Consider the following 18823-nt stretch of genomic DNA (forward strand, 5'->3'; position numbering starts at 1 on the left):
AGAGTCGTGGATTGGTGGAACACACGGGAGGCGACACACGCTCAGTTTTTTAATATTGCACTTTATTCGGCTCAGAGGAGGCGGAGCTGGGACCTCGTCACAGATCAACACTTATTGCTTTCAGTCTGAAACTCTGCGTATGTACACGTTTGTTTTCAAATGACTTGTGGTGCTCGTGTGAGGCTGAAAGGCAGAAGGACGTGAGACACCGATGGAGGCACGAGGTTTCACACAACATGAAGGTCAACATGTGAACTGACTGGAGAAAACAACACAATGCACAGGGTGGTGTGTGTCACAGCCGGACTGAACAGAGACGTCTTCACTTTTACTTTTTATCTTTTTATATATCTTTTTTTTTTTACATAAAACTTCACGGCGTCGTTACGTCGCCTGAATAAAAGTCGTTAAATCCAGAAGCTACAGAGACGACACGTTTTCATAGCTGGTTGTTTGTTTGTGAGCAGGATGTTCAAATATTATATTAATATGACTTAAACGATATCCGCCTCCAGGTTTTACTGCAGATCGTCACTTTAACATCGTGATCCGCGTGTTTCAACATTTTCAATTATTTGTTTATAATTCAGATTCTTTCTGTAGTTGATCCTGATTCTTAGCATGAGACAAATGATGATGTCATCAGTTTTATTATTGTCTTTACCAAATAGCTGTTACTGGCAGATTTCACTATTTGACGAGGAAATGGACAAAATCTAAAATACTATAAAATCTGTTGGTTTCTCTTATGACTTCTAAATGTCTATGTAAAGTGACAGCTGTGATTATTTCGATATAAATCATAAACCTCTGATATAATTCTTAAGAAGCCTGTAGGGGGCAGTATATGCAAGCTACACACGTTCAGCAGAGCTGCACATGCATCACACACTGTCTGTGTCGGTAACATGACAAACGGGTCACATGACTGCGATAGAAACCAAACGGGATCACATGATGCGGGGGGGGGGGGTTGTAGAAAGGCCTCAGTGGTCCAGAATGCGCAGGTTACCGGACACGATCTTGTTTTCCAGCATGGAGCCGGCGGGGATATCGATCCGGTCGCCGTGGTTGGCGATGATGATGACGGTGCCCTGTGAGGAGGAAGGGTCACAGGTTCAGGTCAGAGGTCACACACGTAATCACATCCTTTACGTGTCAAAATAAAAGTCCTGCATTCAAAGATCCTACTTAAAAGTGTTCCCAAGAGCGATGAGTCAACACTATCATGTAACTTTAGATAGAAGAACATCAAACTGCTCGTTTACTTTGACCTTGATGTTCTTCATGTCTGATTCATAAACTACAGGAAGTTTTCAAACCAGGATTTAATCGAAGCCGTAAATCAATAACAACCAGGATCAGAGACTTTATCACTAGAAGCTTTTGTTGAACCTGATGCTACAGTGGAAACCAGATTATAATCTCTCACAATGACGTTCAAAGGTCAGTTTCAAGATTACTCTGGTGTTTCTCAGGACACCAGAGGTTTCACAGGGTTTTAAAGTTCACACTTTATCTCAGCACCTTGTAGAGAATAAAAGATCCAGAGGCCTCTGCACATCGAGAACAAGTCTAACTGAGTGATTCCAATCATGACCTAAAAACGTTTCTTAAAACCTAATTTTGACTTGGCAGCGATGCTAAATCAAAAGTAAAACTGATGTTAGTTTTTAAAGAAACGTTTAATTTGAAATGTTACGACTTTTACCTTGAGGGAAACGTTCTTTCCAAACGTGACGTCTCCGGACACGGTGAGGTGGTCGAGCTCCAGCATGTCGGGGATGCTCTCGAAGCGGGTCAGGTATTCCTGAACCTGATCACATGGACATGAGACAGACGATTACAGAGAGGACACCTGAGTGAGTCACCTGATGCTTCACATATCTATTTATGTATTTATCTATTACCTGCATCTTTATATTCATTATTTTTATATTAGCGTTTCTCCCTTTATTTTTCTATTCTCAGGTTTTTGCCCTGACTGATGCATAGACAATGATGTGTGTTTCAAAGCCATCTTAAACTCGCATGGACAGACAAGGTGGAAGAGAAAGGTCAATTTCTGATTCTGATTTAAACATGTTCGTTTAGTTGAGTTGATCATGTGCAGGATAACCCAGTTCTCCTGCTCTGGTTTGTACCTGTGTGAAGGAGCTGCCCAGTTTGACGTGCGGCGTGGTGGGGAACTCCCTCTTGGGGCTCATGGTGAGCGAGCCGGCGTCCAGGCTGTACAGGTTGGACATGACCAGCAGCAGGTCGGACGTGGTCTTCACCGGCAGGAAGCGGCTGCGAGGAACGTTGATCCCCAGAGCGAAGTCGAAGCTCTTGATGGCCGCGCCCACCGCCGTCTCCAGCTGGACGACGTTCTGTCCTCCATCGAGAGTCTGAGGACGAACAGGAGAACAAAGAGGAGAAACCAACTTTCATTATATAATGATGTGACAGAAAGAAGGACGTGATGCAACAGTTTCCACTTCAAGTGTCTTTTAAAGTTAAGGACCGAGGATGTCACACCATGTTAAAGCCCTATGAGACAAATTGTGATTTGTGAATATGGGCTATACAAATCAAATTTGATTGATTGATTGATTGTACACAGTTTCAAAGTGTGTGAGGTCATAATGTGAAACTTCTCCTTTCACTGTAGTGTGAGTGCCACACTCTTTATTTGACAGAGCCACACGCTGAACACACACACTTAGACAAAGCTATCTGCAGTTACACAACACTATATGACACTCGGAGAGTAGTCACCTGAGGGCTATATAATTCCATGTATAGGCTGAAAGAGAAATACTCAGCAGTGAGTTTATTACGAGGTTGTAGATTACCAGACCTTGAGGCGGTGCAGCCTCACTGGGGGGGGGGGGGACCAACATAAGCTTAAGTCAATTGTTTTCTGCTTTTACCTGAACTGAGCTCTGAAGGACAACAAAGGAAAAATGTTCACAACAAATCATTAAATCATTCAACTGATTTAGTTTTTACTCACTTTGCGGCTAATTTCTTTGAACGACTCTTTGCATATTAAGAAAAAGTTACTGAAGTGGCTTCAGAAATTAAATCAAATGGAACTCTCACAATAATCTTTGCTCCTCTTACATCAGCTGAAACTGGGGCTCCAGTGGAACAGAGGAGGAACCAGAGGAGGAACCAGAGGAGGAACCAGAGGAGGAACCAGAGGAGGAACCAGAGGAGGAACCAGAGGAGGAACCAGAGGAGGAACCAGAGGACCTCTCTGTTCACGTGACAGTGGATCCATGCAAAGAGTTTCCTACAGACCAGTTTTAGCCGGTTATGATTTATTCAGAGCTGGTGGTCTCTGTAGAGGAGACCGATGAGATCTCTGTGCTCCGTTTCTACCAGGACAGGATGGACGTGGTGAAACAGAACAGATGATATCATTACTCTGGGAGAGTGAATGGTTTTATCCGAGCACTGGTGTGGTCCCACTTTGTCCTGCTGCCCTCGAGGCTTCAGACTCACACGATGATCTGACAGCCGACTGTTACGAGGACAGTCGGCTGTCAGATGATTCTCTTGAGAATTCTGTCGTGTTTATTATAGATCATTAGACTCGTATATCGACAGCCCAACAGATTTGTTAACTGACTAAACAATAATATTATTATATGATGTGCATTTATATTCATGTTTCCTTAATTCCTTTAAAGAACTTTCATTAAAAATGTCCACATATTTGGTTGAATTCAGTATCGGAACTATTTTGCTTCCCCGGTATCGGTATCAGACTGAAAAGTTTCACTCTGAGCAGAAGCACAGTGAAAACAAACTGTCCCCCTGTGTTGTGTGCTTTGTGTGTTGAGTGTGTTAGTGTCTTAGTGTGTTGATTGTGTTAGTGTGTCAGTGATCTGGAAACTTCCTGTTGTTTCCCGGACATCGGACATGAACTTGACTCTTCCCCCTCACACTATCTCTCCCTCCTCCCTGAGACCTTTGACCAGTCGCACGTCACCGTTTGAAAACCTCTGATCCAGTTTGTTTAGTCGCGGATCTATAGACTCACGCAGGAGGAGTTTTCTCTTTCTCTCCTCTGTCATCAAGTGGTTGCTCAATGTAGGAACTGTTGAGTTTCTCTCCTTTATTCTCTGAGGTCTAAAGCTCCCTCTGTAGAGATCCCTAGACAAAGTATGTGATGTCATCTAGAGCAAGACAAACAGAGTTGAACTGAACCACCTTTACTTGTGTTGATGGACTCTTTTCCTTTTACCAGCAGCTTCAAACTATCCCTGTGCTCACCAACACTGAGTAGTCCTAGTTGTTCTGCTCTGGACTCACCTTGGGGTTGACGATGATCTCCATGTTCATGGCCTTCTGCTCCTGCAGCCTCTTGATGGCAGCCAGAGAGATCCACAGGTTGTTGGTGTTGAAGATCTTGAACTTGGAAACCGATTTGAATTCGTCCACGTGGGCCTTGGGCACCTGGGCGATCTCCAGCAGACGCAGTTTTCCTTCGTACTGGATCAAAGTGCCGCCCTGGAAATCAGGAGAGGGATCTTACTACAGAACGTCCTGAAACTCAACACGGACGTTTCACGTTACTACTAAACGGGGATCCTCCCCCCCCCCCCCCCTCCTGCTCCACGTACCTTCACGTCGGCACGCGTCTTGTCCGTCACCTCCATGACGAACTCGCAGCGCTTGCCGTTGGGCTGGCTGACCAGGTGGTGCAGGATGTGCAGGTCCACGGTGGCCCCCAGGTTGTCGATGTTGGACACAAAGATGTACTCCTTGCCCTGTTGGATCAGCTGGTCCAGCAGGCCCGAGTTGTAGAAGCTGGCGTAGATGTCGCCGTGGCCCGGAGGGTACCAGCCTTCTGTGCCTTGACCCTTCATGTTCAAGCTGGAGGCCACAGGGAGGAGCGACTCCTTGTCGATGCGAGGATACCTGGACGAGGAGGAGAAGGGGGACAGGGTTAAAGAAGATTTAAACGTTATCCCATTGCTTTTGCACAATTTAAAAGATAGAACTTTTTCTTCTGAGTTCCAACAAGCACGCGCACGAAACAAATGAACTCATTCTTCCCAGTCACCTGCTGTGAATCTCAGGCAACTTTAAAGATAAGAACCAGCACAAAGAGGGAACTGGGATCCAGGAGAGCAGATGAGGCAACGAGCCAAAGAGTTGAAACCATTAAAGTGATCAAAGGGTTTTTAAGAAGGATCTGCGTCAGGTTGAGTTAACAGAGCTCATCTTGAGGGGGGGCAGAGAGCAGAGGAGCTGGTCAACTTCACTGTGGAGACACACAGGACATCTTAATGGAGGATTTATAAAAGCTCTGGGAAGATGTTTCAGATGGTTCATCCAAAAGGTTTGACGTCATTTCAGACTGAAGCTCGAGAACATTCTCATACTTAAAACTAAAATTGTTTTTTTGTATTCAAACACTTATATTCTGCTCATCAATAACCAGGATGTGTTCTTTAGCTAAAAACATAATGAACGTGCATGACCAGTGTTAATCCTCGAGCTCAGTTCAAACCTGCTTTGCACTCGACTCCTTCAGGCTGAGGGACACACAACAGCTCTAAATAATTCAAGGGAAACTGTAAAAAGCAAATTCCACTTGACTGACAAATTAGAGAAACCAGTGCATTAACTATTTACATCTTGCTCCATAAATCACATGACCTCTCCTGCCTGGACGCTGCTGTTTCTGAATGTTTTAGTCCAGAATGAGGGACAGCACGCAGCAGGGGACTGTCCCACTCTGAACACAGACCAGTTCATAAAGAGACGACGCTCAGTTTGACTCCAGTAAAGCTAAATGGAAGCGACAGACTCTGATAACATCTGCCACTGATGATGCAGAAATCTATGAACTAACGTCCAAGTCTTTCTTCATGTTTAATATTTGTTGTGACAGAAACATAACCTCACTTTTCACTTGGTACTGGTTGATGTGAGTTTGTATCACATCAGTCCAGTTGTGTGTTTAAACATACCACACCAGCGTATGTTCAGTTCAACACTTCACTGGACGTGCTGTCGCTGTGCGGCCTCACCTGCTCTGGTTGAAGGTGTGGATCTTGACGCGGTGGTGTGTGTACTTCTGAAGGATCTTCTTTGTGTCTTCGTCTGTGTTGAAGGAGTTCATGAGAACCAGGGGCACGTCCGTGTTGTACGTCTTGTTCAGGTGCTGTGGGAAAACAAGCAGACTCTACATCAAGTATCCACAGAAAACTGACTCAGGAGCAGCAGCAGCAGCATCCTGAATAAAAGATAATACACATTCAAATATCAGTGATCAAGATGAGCAGTCTATGTTATCATGTAATGCATTTAGGTTCGAAGTTTATGATTTATTTACTGAGTTATTGGATTAGTAAGACCCATTAAAAACATTTAACCAAGACAAGAGACATTTTAAATGATCTAGGGAGGAATTCATTTGTTTGGAAAAAAACTAATGTGAGAAGTATTTGAATTTGTAGGTGTGGTAGTGTGGGATCCATTTTCTCTCTTCTAAATGGCCAAGTTCAGTCAGAAGGTAATCTGACCTGAGGAGAAAATGGAGAGCGGTGAGTCGGAAAGAGAGAGCAGTGTGCTGGGAGGAGGCGAGCATCCTGTGAGGCCATTACTAAACACACACATACACACACATACACACACAGACACACAATGCAGTCACACACACAATAGAACCTCTGTACACCGCACACACCAACCCCTTCATATAATAATCATCTTCATCATCTCTCACTGATTAGTGGTATTAAACAATTAAAAAACAAGTTTGTTCTACGTAGGGAAAAGGACACGTCGTGTTTAAACTATTACCAGGTAGACGCCTTCTTTACACACACACACACCCACCCCCCACCTCCTCCAGTACACAGTCATCCCTGTCTCCCTGCCAATCCCGCAGACCTGGCCGGCCTGAACAGCAACCTCTTTCACCATAACCCCCCCCCCCACACACACACTGAACTCCTTTCAGCACACTTAAAAAAGCACATGTATTCCCCACGGTGCCTCAGATACATGCAGGCTTGTGTCTAGGTATGATTCGATGCAGGATTGTGTAATGAAAGGCAGTGGCTGTGCTTTCGTTGCTTGAAGTCATAAAGTAAAGTCTCAGCTTCTCTCGTGGGATCGAGACTCCTCTAATGACATCAGAGCAGCGCCCACTAACACAGCACAGATGCTTGTATTACATCAGATAATGATCCTGGGCTCCACCTATGAGGTCACAGCCACAGTGTGACAGTGCTGCTGTGACAACGATCATTTCCCAACAGTCCAACGGCCTAGCGAGTGAGGCAACTCCTCTAACTGTCGACCCTGCTGCCAAGTCCGAGCCACAGAGAACTGTGGAGCAGGATTAGAAACTACTGAGTAAGAGACTGAGATGGAAAAACAAATGAGAACCTGAAAAGATCCTTCATTTCCTCCACTTTAGATCCATATATGGTTTGTACGTCTGAATTAAATTAGTGTTTTCACCGCTGAGGTTTGGTGAGAGGGGGAATGTGTCCCTCAGCCGGTCTGTGATTAAAACCCTGTGTCTGTTCTGCTCCGTCTCCACAGAGAAGGAGAGGCTGTGATCTCCCACCCTGAGTCTCTCATTGATATGGTTGGGTAGCGTTTGTTTGTTTTTCTGATACCGAGGCTAAATTTATACTTTCAAAACTGTTCCGGGGCCTAAACGGAGCAGAACACTTTCAATGCTTGATGGAGTAAAACACTTTGACTCCAAACTCATCAGAAGTTGTCTCGCCGCCATCGGGGCCAGGGACACCCAGACTGCCGGCCACCTCCGAGTATCCTTCTGCTTTCTCTCCGCCATTCCTTCACTAAAATGCTGCCCCCCGTTCTCAAAGGCCTTGAAGACCATAAGTACCTCTATCTGCTGCACAGTGAGGTCCAGGAAGGTGTTCTCGTTGCGGACGCTGATCAGGCTCTTGGGGCCCTTACAGCCCATGCTGGTGCCCAGGCCCCCGTTCAGCTTCACCACCACCAGCTTGTTCAGACAGTCGGCCACGTTGTCCGGCAGGCCGCGAGCCTCGATCCTGTCATAGGGCTGGATCTGAAGGAGAGAGAGAGAATACAACAATCTGTCAGGTGGAGGATTGAGCACCTGGAACCCATCCACAGGATATTTTATCTACAGCTAAGAGAGCGCAGTGATGGATTATGGTTTTGGATTGACTGAGATACGACCCAGCAGGAAGTGAGATGTTACACAACATGGAAATGAGCATCAGTGGAGGAGGGAAAGAATCACGCACGAGTGGAGTTTAACTACAGAGTGCAGTGGAAGAAGCACAGCGCTGCATAACGAGATGTTTAATGTGTTGTTGATCAGTAACAGTTCCACATGTTTCCATCAACCCCATTCAGATCAGGGGGTTTTAGCTTTAAGAATAAAAAAGCCACCACTGTGTCTAAACAGATTCAAGATGTGAGGAACCACAAGCCTCTCCTCGGGCGCACGGAGCCGCAGCATCACAACAATGTAAGAAACTGTCTGCACCTCGTCATCATTTCTAGAACAACACACACACCCACACAGATACACACACAATAACTTTTACAAACTGCAGGGCTGCATGATTTTAACTCTGCCTGCAGGACTGTGTCAGACATTCCAACATTTTTTTTTATTATTATTATTACAGCCTCCATTTCTCCGCCCAAGGACAGGAATGGTGCAGAGCTCGTTCACTGTAACTGATGTGTACTTAAATGCTGATCCAGACATCCATGCTTCACAGGGAGAGTTAAAGTTGTACAATAAATACTTAATAAATACCATACACCTGCTTACAATACAAAATGTAATTGAATTCTTGAACTCTCCCCTCGTTCAGATCCACTGACATGTTTTTATTATTCTCCTGGCCCTTGTGTGTCATCCTTCCATTAAGTTTTGTGTAAATCCATTTAATAGTTTTTGTGTAGTCCTGCTGACAAAGAAGAAAACCAGTTCCCAGGGGTGAAAACATAACCTGCTTGGCGAAGGAAGTTCTTACGCTGTTTATCTGTTTTGAAAATGGCAAAACTTTCATTTATATAAGTAGCAAATACACCACGAGCCATATAGAGTATATTATCTGGTTGTTTGGGAGTTATTCACCTGCATGTTCTTCACCACACCTCGTTAGACTCCTTTAAATTAGAAGCCAAACACGCAACAATTACTTATGGCTGCTGTCGCCTCGTCTGCTTTATCCAAACTGACTTCACGCACCGAAAAGCTGCCAAATAATTTATCTGGTTCGAGGAGACTTTCGGTTCTAGTGGCTGATGAGAAAGTTTACTTTAAACTTGTGTTCTCATATTCCCATGTTAATCACTGGGATAAGATGCTGCCAAATGACGCCTGTTTATCCTCATCCCTCCTTCTCACACAGTTTCCTACATCTCATTAGGGTGTGTAACTGTCGTTTTCTATTTTACTTAATGTTCCCTGTTTCACTCTTCCAACTCTTTCCTCTCCAAAGCTCTAATGTTCTCTCTGCCTCCATCTCTCTTTACGCAACCCTCAATCCCTCTTGTGCCCTTTGTGTGGGTGTGTGTGTGTTTGTGTGTGTGTGTGTGTTTTGGTTAAAGTTCAGTGCCAGGAGAGCAACTGAGGAAGTTCTGTTAATGTTCAGTGAGACAGAAGAAAATATGCCAGTGAGCAGCTGAATCAGTTTTTCTTCGCACAGAGGAAATGGATCACTTCTTGTATTGGTTAAGTTGAGGGGGAGGACGCATCCTCTTTGATGACAAGTGTTTGTTTAACTGATAAAGCTGGTATTTATGGAATGTCGACCTTTACTTTCATGAGCCCAGTCGAAAAGAAATACTTAGAGTGTATTCCTGTGTCAAGGCCCAAAAATCCCCTTAGCTCAATCAAGCTGCACTAAATGCACAGATTCATGGATATTAGCCCCTTAAATGTCCCTTATCTGTTAACCCCTAGTTAATGATCAAATGAATATTAATACATGTGCTCACAGAGACAAATCCTCCATTTACACATTCACTTTAAATTACACCACATGACTTTTCTCCCAGGTTCCTGTTTTTGTGAATCAGTGACATTCTCAAGCGTTTCAAGGCTTTTTACGTTTGTTTTAACAAAGAACCTGCTTCTCGTTAAGGTCATGACCTCTGACGCATGGTCCCGGTTACAAACATCTGAGAAAGAAGTCATCAACTATCGTTAAATAAACAAGTCTTAGCAGCCGCTGCCTTGACACACATGGTGCTGTTCATATACAAACTTCTGTCACATGACATTTCATAAGAATAGAAATGGTCACATGAAAATCATTTGATGTGAGTTGAGAATGAGAGTTTTCATGAGACGTTTTTTTGAAAATCACAGGAACTGGTGAAGAATCTGAGTGAAGTGAAAACAATCTGCATCCTCCTGCATCTCACAGAGGAAACTGGTTCCCACAGCTCACTTCAATGTGACCGAGGAGTCTCGTGATCGGAGGGGAATTATCCATCATGAGCTAATTAACCCAACTTTCACAGCAGGCCTGATAACTCAATCCCCATTGGACCCAAACAGTCATGTGACAACATCATGAAAGGGATATGCTGTCCTTTCTTTACTGTAAAATGTTTGAGCTGTATATTTGTTTTCACCTGCAAAACTACATTTAAAACTTTAAATCCATCTTTCTTGAAAAGACAGATCAGTGTAGAGATGGTAAAAAAGGAACAAGGAACAAAGAGCGATTAAGTTCACAGTCAATTAAACATAAATAGTCAGATGCAGATACAGTCTCCACTTTGTCTCTGTGTGGAGGGGGACCATGTTTTTCCAGGACAGGAAGATAACCCACTTCTCAAGGGCTCAACATTACACAACCTGAAGTGTTCAGCTGAGTTCAACACAAAGTCCCAGCGGAAGAAAAACAAAGAGGGTTTGAAATTCATCCTGGAAACCAGCACTCAGACTCACACTGCCGCCCCATCTACCTGCTGGCTTTTCTCCAGCTCTGCTCCTGACAGCTCAGTATTCTGACTCCTACAAAACTCTGCCTCTCGACCTCGAGGTTCGTTCCCTTGAGATCAGTTCGCATCACATAAGTTTGCTCTTTTTAACTCTGCTGCACCTTTTTAAATCCTGCACTTTGAAGCTCACACAAAACATGGCAGCCGGGTGTTCAGGAAACCAACTGAGAGCAGTGAGAGCTCTGTCCCTTGTGACTGATAAATAAGGAAGACCTATGAAAATGTCCATTTCCAGCAAGACAAAAAGGAAATCCTGCATGGAACACTGATGACAGGAGACTTTGACCGACCACAGCATCGTCCAGAGGAAACTTAGGCTCCTGTGGTTCATTGTCAAGATCCTAGTGATAGTCAATGCAGGGAGGTCTGTACTGGAGGTTATGGCTGATGATACATTGAAGTGGTGCAAAAGAGGAACACGTAACCTCTGTGGTGGTGGTAGTCAACACATTATGTCCTGGTCTGCTTGACAGGTTTTGTCTGTGTGCAAACGCTGTTAACCAACATTAATATTTGCATTTGAGTGAATAACTGCCTGTTAACCCACGTCAGAGTGTGTGACACGTGTTCCTTTAGGATCCACACTCAGCTCAAACATGGCCTCTCTGGAATCTGCCTGATAGAAATCCATCAGAGTCACGGAGAACTTTAATCCCTGAACACTTATGTACACGAGTTGTGTTGTTCCTGTGAAGCTTTTAGATTCTGGTAAATTAACCACATTTTAATAGAATAAAAACCATTCACCATAACTGTATACAGGATTCATAGTGGAACACTAAAACAAATAAAGGGTTTGTTGAAGGTTTTGTTTGTCATGTTAAGTAAAGATCAGAGACAAAAGCTTCTGTTATGACTCCATGTGGATTCCAATGGGCATTATCAGGGCGTCTATTACTCAAAGGTCAAGTCAAAGGTACAAGTACCAACTTTGATGTGAGATAATCTTATCTCTGAGGCACCTTTGCTACAGAGAAGAGCATGTACTGTCGTAAAGGGAGATGGATTATCAATTGACACAAATATTGGCACACGTTTCCTCCGGTGAAATCCACTCCTGTTCAAAGTGGTTTTTCCAGTTGGTGGATTGCGATATGTGCATCAATTACTATAAGAATGAATTGACTCATGTCCAGGATATTTAGAAACACAGGTTGTGTGCAACCAGATATGAGATGGGTTGTTCTTTTCAAATGCAGAAATGTAGAACAGTGATATAAGATTTGGCCTCGCCTCATTTCTGTAACTGTGCCGGTTGCGTTTGGCTTCATACTGTTTTTACTTCTGCTGTTTTATTACAGACACTGACTCATGGGGGAGAAGCTGCGTGTGGTTGCTTTCATTTCGCAATTCAACCTCCATCGTTCATCAAACCTGAATCCACCAACGACAACACTGTGTCGCAATCGTGGACATGATTTAAGGAGTATTCAAAGCTCATGGATCATGAACTACGAACATTTTCCTGAAATCTTCTAAAAGGAAATCTTATATTAGTGAGAGTGACGTGAGTTGCTAAAGAGAAGATGTGTCATTTTGTTGGATTTGTGCAGTTGTGTTACAGATGGAGGTTCCAGCCTCAGGAAGTGCTGCACACGCAAACCGACAACCCGCCGAGTTTAATCCAGGCCTATCAGTAAATTCCTGTCATAATTAACATGAATTAGTGACGGCTGATATGACAGTCCGCTGGCAGCGTCTCCAATTCAACCGTCACCAGCGGCGCCTGGCACCGGTTCAGGATGAGAAGCTGCAGGACAACGTTTTAGTGAATCTGCTTTTGATCACTCTGTGTGATCTCAGAGTCTGCGCCGAAAAAGATATTTCGCATTCACACAATTTAATGTTCACTGTCTTCTGAGGGGAGATGCGGCACCATAGAGCCTGGCTGCTTTGGATCAGTCATGATACTGGTCTTTAGGATTTTGTTGTGATTTTCTACTTGTAACACAAGCAGCATTATTCTCTCAATCTTGCACTGAAACAGTTGACACCTCACATGTACATGTAGTAAGTCTGATCAGATCTTCTTTGTGTTCTCTATTGAATGTTCAAATACTTCCTGGCTTGGTTTGCCGATCCAGCAGATAGTGAGTGGCAGGTTTGGCTTCTGTGGAAACTGGAATATTGTGAAGATAAGACGCTACTTGCAGAAACATGTGGAGCAGCCAAGTGAAAATAAAGACAAGCTCTTACTGGACATGAATCCAAGGACTATTAATTTCCTCTGTCACCATTCTGACACCAGAGAAACACTCACCGAGTCCTCTGGAGGTCTTTGTATCTTGATCCACTCGACCGACGGCCCCTTCACCTGCAGGAATCTGTGGAAGAGATTCTTGAAGCCCTCGAAGTCTTTCCTGGACACCTGGTAAAACAAACAAAAATAATTTACGATAATTTAAGATTGATTCATTCATTCATTTTCAGCCTCTGTGTCAGCCTCACTCTGTTCTGATTGGTCAACCCCTGCCATGTGAGAAGCGCGTGTGGGGTAGAGGCGCTTTACACTCAAACCTCTGTAACACACTCGGGGGTAAGAGCCACTGAAGAAGCATCTGATGTCGCCTATAATGAAAAACTGCACTGATCTGCCAGGTTTCTCCACCGTGTAGCAGACCCCTCTACAGCGTTTATCAGACTTGTTCTTTTTGGTGCTTACTTCATACACCTGGCACTGTACTTCTTATGATGAAGCCTGAACTAGAAATTGAAACTTCTGTTACTATGTGGGTTTGATTGTATTAAGTTATGCAATGAGGTGAGAGGTTTCTCCTCCACACGCAGTGGAACAAGTCTGATTACGTCTTGAAAAGATCACTCACAAGATGTCCACCTGCTGAACAAGCTCTGCTACACAGGAGATTCAAACAGAATCTTACTTCTTAGGCATTGGTGTTACGTGGTTATGTAATCGGTGTTTCTAGTCCATCTAATGACCATTTTAAACTTTCACTGTATCTTTGTACTACATGAGTTACACATTGATACTCAATCTGTTTGTTTGTTTGTTTGAATCTAACTTTTTGTTTAAACAAGCTTGTGCAATATCAGTTGCAGATAAGACAGCCTCTGGATGTGATGCAGAAGTTTTATTCAATTGGGGATTTGAGATTTCACAAGAAGCTTTAGTGTTTGATTTACAAAATCCTGCTCCACACTTTCATTTGCATTTCTGTGTTGCTTTTTTTCTTGTGTTAGCTGAATATTCATCTTTTTGGAGATTGCCTCTGGAAAACTAATTATACAGAATTATTTTAAATGTGTATTTAAATGTCTTTACACTGGAGAGAGCCTGTAATCATTGTGTGGTTTAGTACAGGTTTCTACATTGGCTGTTGGCCATATTAAACTATTAGCAGTTAAGGCAAATAGAAAAGTACTGTACACACCTGTTTGTGCGCGTGTGTTTAAGTGTTAGTGTAGAGACTGTCCCTTCAAATCTTATCTCTGTGTACGATTCTCTTTAGTGAGGTCGGCAGACTGAGAGCGCCTGCCTGTCAACGTCTGAAAGCAGCAACTGCCGAAAACTGTGTTTGTATGTGTGTGTGTTTTCAGCCAAGACATTTACCAGTGTTGTCTCTGGGCTGTTTGTTTTACACTAAAGGAAACTCAAGCACCTCTCAGTCTATTGCCAGTTCCTCGCAGCAGCAGCAGCAGCTTTGGAGACACTTTGGATTTCAGCCTTCGAGTTTGATTAACTAGCTGCAGTGAGCTCAGAGGTGTCCACTCCCAACACCAGAATTTTATTTGGGCAAACCCCGACCTACGTACAGAACCTCCGCTGGGCTGGGTTTAAATTATGATTTAGACGAAAAAATGTACGTACTTCCTGCGACTTCATCTCATATACTTTGTTCCGGAGTCTAGGCAGATCCGTCATTGGCACTGAATTCCCGTATGTGTCACTTTTGTGTTTTGCCAGTGTTTGTGTGCGACCCCACCACCCAATAAATCACAACCAGATGGTCTCAGAGACAGAGAGAGTGAGTCAGTGTGGGCGCACCTCTCTCTCGGCCCCTGTGGTGGTGTCCAGCAGTTTCTCCAGCTCCGTGTGCATGGAGCTCTCCAGCTGCTGCCGCATCATTTCCTGGAACTGAGCCATCCCTCCGTTGGCCACTCCTTTACTCAGACCTGGACAGGGGGAGATAGAGGAGCGTGAGGGGGATGAGGTTTAACACAGCTGCAACGTATCGGGATTCTAACTTCTAACATATTCCCGCATCCTCAGAACGCCTTGTGACTCCACTTTTACTCATTTCAGTAACACAAACCATCTGTTTGAGTCTGAACTAAGCCATTCCTCCATTCCAGGTTCCCCTCATGCCTTTGTCCCAACAGGGAATAGCTTCACTTTCAAAAATTTTAACTCTAAAAATATATATATATATATATATATATATATTTGTGTTAAAAACTGGATTATATGTTTTTATTCTTAAATCCCAACCACTCACCTTAAGTACTTTAAAACACTATGTAGTTAAAGGAGCAGTAGGATTCAGTGGCATCTCTACCAACTGAATACCCCTCCCCTCACCCTGCCTTTCCAAGCCAGGAGGAGAATCTACAGAGGCCTTCAGGCATTAAAAAAATGTAATGTAAAGGACCTCCCTGGAGCTGGTGTTTGGTTTGTCCTTTCAGGGCTACTGTAAAAACATGAGGGTGAAACATGGCAGACCCCGTGGGTGAGGACATGTGTAGTGAGGAATCTGAGGTCTCAAAGACTACAACTGTTTCAAGTGATTATATTCTCCCTGTATTAAATGTTTAATGTATTCTGATTGTTTCACCCTCACTGGTGGTAGTAGTGTAATTACACATTAAACAAAGCACTCCCGAGCCTAATTATTTTTAATTGTCAACTAGCGCATCTTACTGCTGATGCAGCGAAATGAGAGAAATTCATTTGAGAGTTCTGATCAGATTTAAAAAGCACTTGAGACTGAGTTTAAACCTCCAGAGTCTGTTTGGTTTCTGCACTGAGGGAGATAAGTGTTCTGATGATATCCAAATAGTTTGTTTGTTCACATGATTGGATTAAAACCAAAGCAAAAGATATAACACAGTTACAACAGTTATTCCAGCGGTGATAGGAGGTTTAAGTGTGGCTTCCTTGGTGAAGTAATGAGTCAAATGAAAAATACACTGAAATAAAACCAGTGAATTCAACCGATAACTTTGTGCAATACTCCCACTAAACCACTTTGATACAGTTACACCTCAGAAAACTTTTCAAATCAAATTGAAAATTAAATTTCTGCTGTGTTCACTTACGACTTTAGAGTTTATGACCCATCTCTAATGCGTATAAGGGACATAGCGTGTAGCAGACATAAGACAGAGGAGTTACAGGAGTTAAAAGAAAACTAGAATATATCTAATTCAACAATTCTGAGTCTTGTATAACGGCAGCTTCACGTGAAGGCATCAGTTCTTTAAAACTCCAGATCCTTCAGTTTGTGAGACAAACCTCTGAAAGCTACCGTGCTGATATGAATGAAAGCTACAATACATTTCAGAAAAGCATCAGATTCAGGAGAAAGAGATTAAACTGATGTTGGCTCTGGGAAATGGTTTTGGTAAATGAAGAAATGTTATATCACAGGTGTAAAGGTTTTAACGACGAAGTAGTACAGATCACCCCCCTGATACATTGGTATCGCAGTTTCTGACAACTTTTCTTTTCAGAATAATATATCTGGTTGTATTAATGTCATCTTTTAATCTATAGCTAGTTATAACAAAGTTTATGTAAAATGTCAAGTCGGAATTACATTTCTTCATAGAGGTTTGATGAAGAAAATATAAATTGGCCAATATATCAGCTTCTGCTCCCAAAATCCACATCAGTCACATATTTCATATATCGACAGTTCAGGGTGAAATCATTCCACATCACTCACCTTCTAGATAAAGTGCCATGTTCCAGCTGCCAAGTAGCTCAACAACAATACAGTTAAAAGATAAAGTCAATCCAGGGCCGATAAAAACGCAAAATTTCCAACTATCAGGTCCAGAGTGTTATTAACGGTAACATCTCCTGGAAGAGGTCAAATACAAAAGTTTCCTCGAGGCTCATTCATCAGCAGTCAGAGGTTTGCAGCTCCTTTCAGTCCAGTCAGCAGAGACGCTCGGGAGGACAACACCTCCTGTCCCCGTCCACAGAACGAAGGACACATAGATCCAATCCCAGTGAGAGTCTGTGGAGCCTGAAGGATGAGAACCACAGATCTGAAGAGGTGGATCTCTTGGTCTGAAGGAAGGGAACCGCAGATCTGAAGGGTTGGATCTGTGTGTTCTGAGGAGGTGGATCTCTCGGTCTGAAGGATCTCTCGGTGACCGCCTCTCGCAGCTGTAAACCACGTCACACTCCTCCGGGCTGAGACACACAACCTCCGGTCATGTCTTTCCTCCCTCCTCGGCCCCTCACCGACATGTTATCGCCTCATTACGACGCAGCCTCCAATCACTCACTCTAACAGCAAACCTCCAGTCATTGATTAACCGGTGACACGATCCGCTCAACCTGCATCCGTGCCCGGGTAACTTCTCAGGCTGCGGGGATGAGGATGGACAAACGGGCGGACTGACGGGCACAGACAGAGGACGGAATGTGCTAATGGACACACGAACGTCCGAGTACGTGAACGCACCACGACGAGTTGTCGAGTGACGTCCGCAGCAGAAACCGTGGAGCTACGTTAGCTAACCGGAAGCTAGGAGCCGCACTAGCTAGCTAGCTGAGGGGGGAACGCACGTACACACACACACACACACCAGATAATGTTTGTGTTATCATGTCTGCATAGAGATATGAAGCCGTTTTCTTACTGTGTGACTGCAGGATGCTGCCGGAAGAGGAAGTCCCCGGCCCGGGTCTGAAGAACCGCAGCGAACCCGCAGAGATGAGAGGAAAGAGACGAGCAGCCGGAGAACTCTGGCGGTTTTAATTAATTTATTCTTCTTTTCTTCAAAACACAGGTTTTCACTTCAAGACGCGCAGCTTCCGTTTCCCTTCCGGTCGCCGGATAAAAAAATAAATCACAATAAAAGATAAAAAGGCAAAACAGAAGCTATTGGTTTCGAGGTACACAGCAGGGCCCAATCGGGGGTCCCAGGAGGATGGAGGCCAATGAAAACCCTAGGTTTTCCGTGACGACAATTTTGACAACCAATAGCATTGTGCTACGTTCGATTTGTTCTCTGATAGTTCCGGGTGAAAGCGAACCAGGAGAATTGGAAATAAAATACACGAAATACACGAACGTCTCCAGTAAATGTAATGTTTGTGTAACATTCTCAGTATTTAAAGGTACAAGTATATATTATTATGAGTAGAATGAAAGAGCGTAAATGCCCCATTATAATTATTTAGGCATTAATGTGTTAGAAGTCTGGATATTATATAAACCTGCAGGTAATGGTTTTATTAGGGCCAGTAGGAGACAGTGGGAGGCTCTATCGAAATAGTAAGGATTATTATTTATTTTTTTCAGGAAAATTAATTGTCTTTTTGAGGTCATTATTATTATTGTGAGATGTTTTGAAAGAAATACAGATAAACATGATTATGATTATTGTTACTATCATTAGCAGTAGTATCATCTTTACTCTGTTAACCTGCTAGTTGTGTGTGTATATGTATATATTCAGTGACTAAAGGTTTAATTATTCTTGTTCTTTTTAAACTGAATAAACTTATAAACTATAGCCCTGGCTGTTGTTTGATGGAATACAACATGGTGATGTGCATTGATGGCTTCTTCTCTTAATTCAGCTTCCTGTCACACGAATCAGAATCAAGTCTTAATAGCCAAGCAACCACGTCTATCCAACT

At 43.4% G+C, this 18823-nt stretch overlaps 1 protein-coding gene and 1 long non-coding RNA gene across 3 annotated transcripts; one reads left to right on the forward strand and one right to left on the reverse strand.

Moving 5' to 3' along the window:
- Window positions 1–41: 41 nt before the first annotated feature.
- ugp2b (UDP-glucose pyrophosphorylase 2b) lies at window positions 42–17950 on the reverse strand. 2 transcript variants are annotated; one of them, XM_062400993.1, is made up of 10 exons: window positions 17818–17950; window positions 14990–15117; window positions 13244–13351; window positions 7868–8053; window positions 6030–6163; window positions 4614–4911; window positions 4303–4500; window positions 2145–2387; window positions 1712–1816; window positions 42–1094 (listed from the first exon to the last, which is right to left on the reverse strand). In XM_062400993.1, exons 2-10 carry the CDS (start codon window positions 15086–15088, stop codon window positions 987–989), a joined length of 1479 nt encoding a protein of 492 aa, XP_062256977.1. In that variant the 5' UTR covers window positions 15089–15117; window positions 17818–17950; the 3' UTR covers window positions 42–986. The 2 variants fall into 2 exon arrangements, with proteins under 2 accessions (XP_062256977.1, XP_062256976.1); XM_062400992.1 differs by lacking the exon at window positions 17818–17950 and adding an exon at window positions 16890–17095.
- LOC133966207 (uncharacterized) lies at window positions 17603–18696 on the forward strand. The gene is made up of 2 exons (XR_009923928.1): window positions 17603–17743; window positions 17831–18696. It is a non-coding gene; the product is annotated as an uncharacterized LOC133966207 (long non-coding RNA).
- Window positions 18697–18823: the final 127 nt, after the last annotated feature.

The sequence above is a fragment of the Platichthys flesus genome, chromosome 12 (assembly GCF_949316205.1).
Source record: "Platichthys flesus chromosome 12, fPlaFle2.1, whole genome shotgun sequence".
Classification (NCBI taxonomy): domain Eukaryota; kingdom Metazoa; phylum Chordata; class Actinopteri; order Pleuronectiformes; family Pleuronectidae; genus Platichthys; species Platichthys flesus.

Bases quoted from the DNA above. Each gene is read 5' to 3' on its own strand.
- ugp2b (XM_062400992.1), bottom strand. The intron at 1,817-2,144 runs GTACAAACCAGA...CCATGTGATCAG, and splicing joins TGGGCAGCTCCTTCACACAG to GTTCAGGAATACCTGACCCG. The intron at 1,095-1,711 runs GTAAAAGTCGTA...TCCTCCTCACAG, and splicing joins GAAAGAACGTTTCCCTCAAG to GGCACCGTCATCATCATCGC.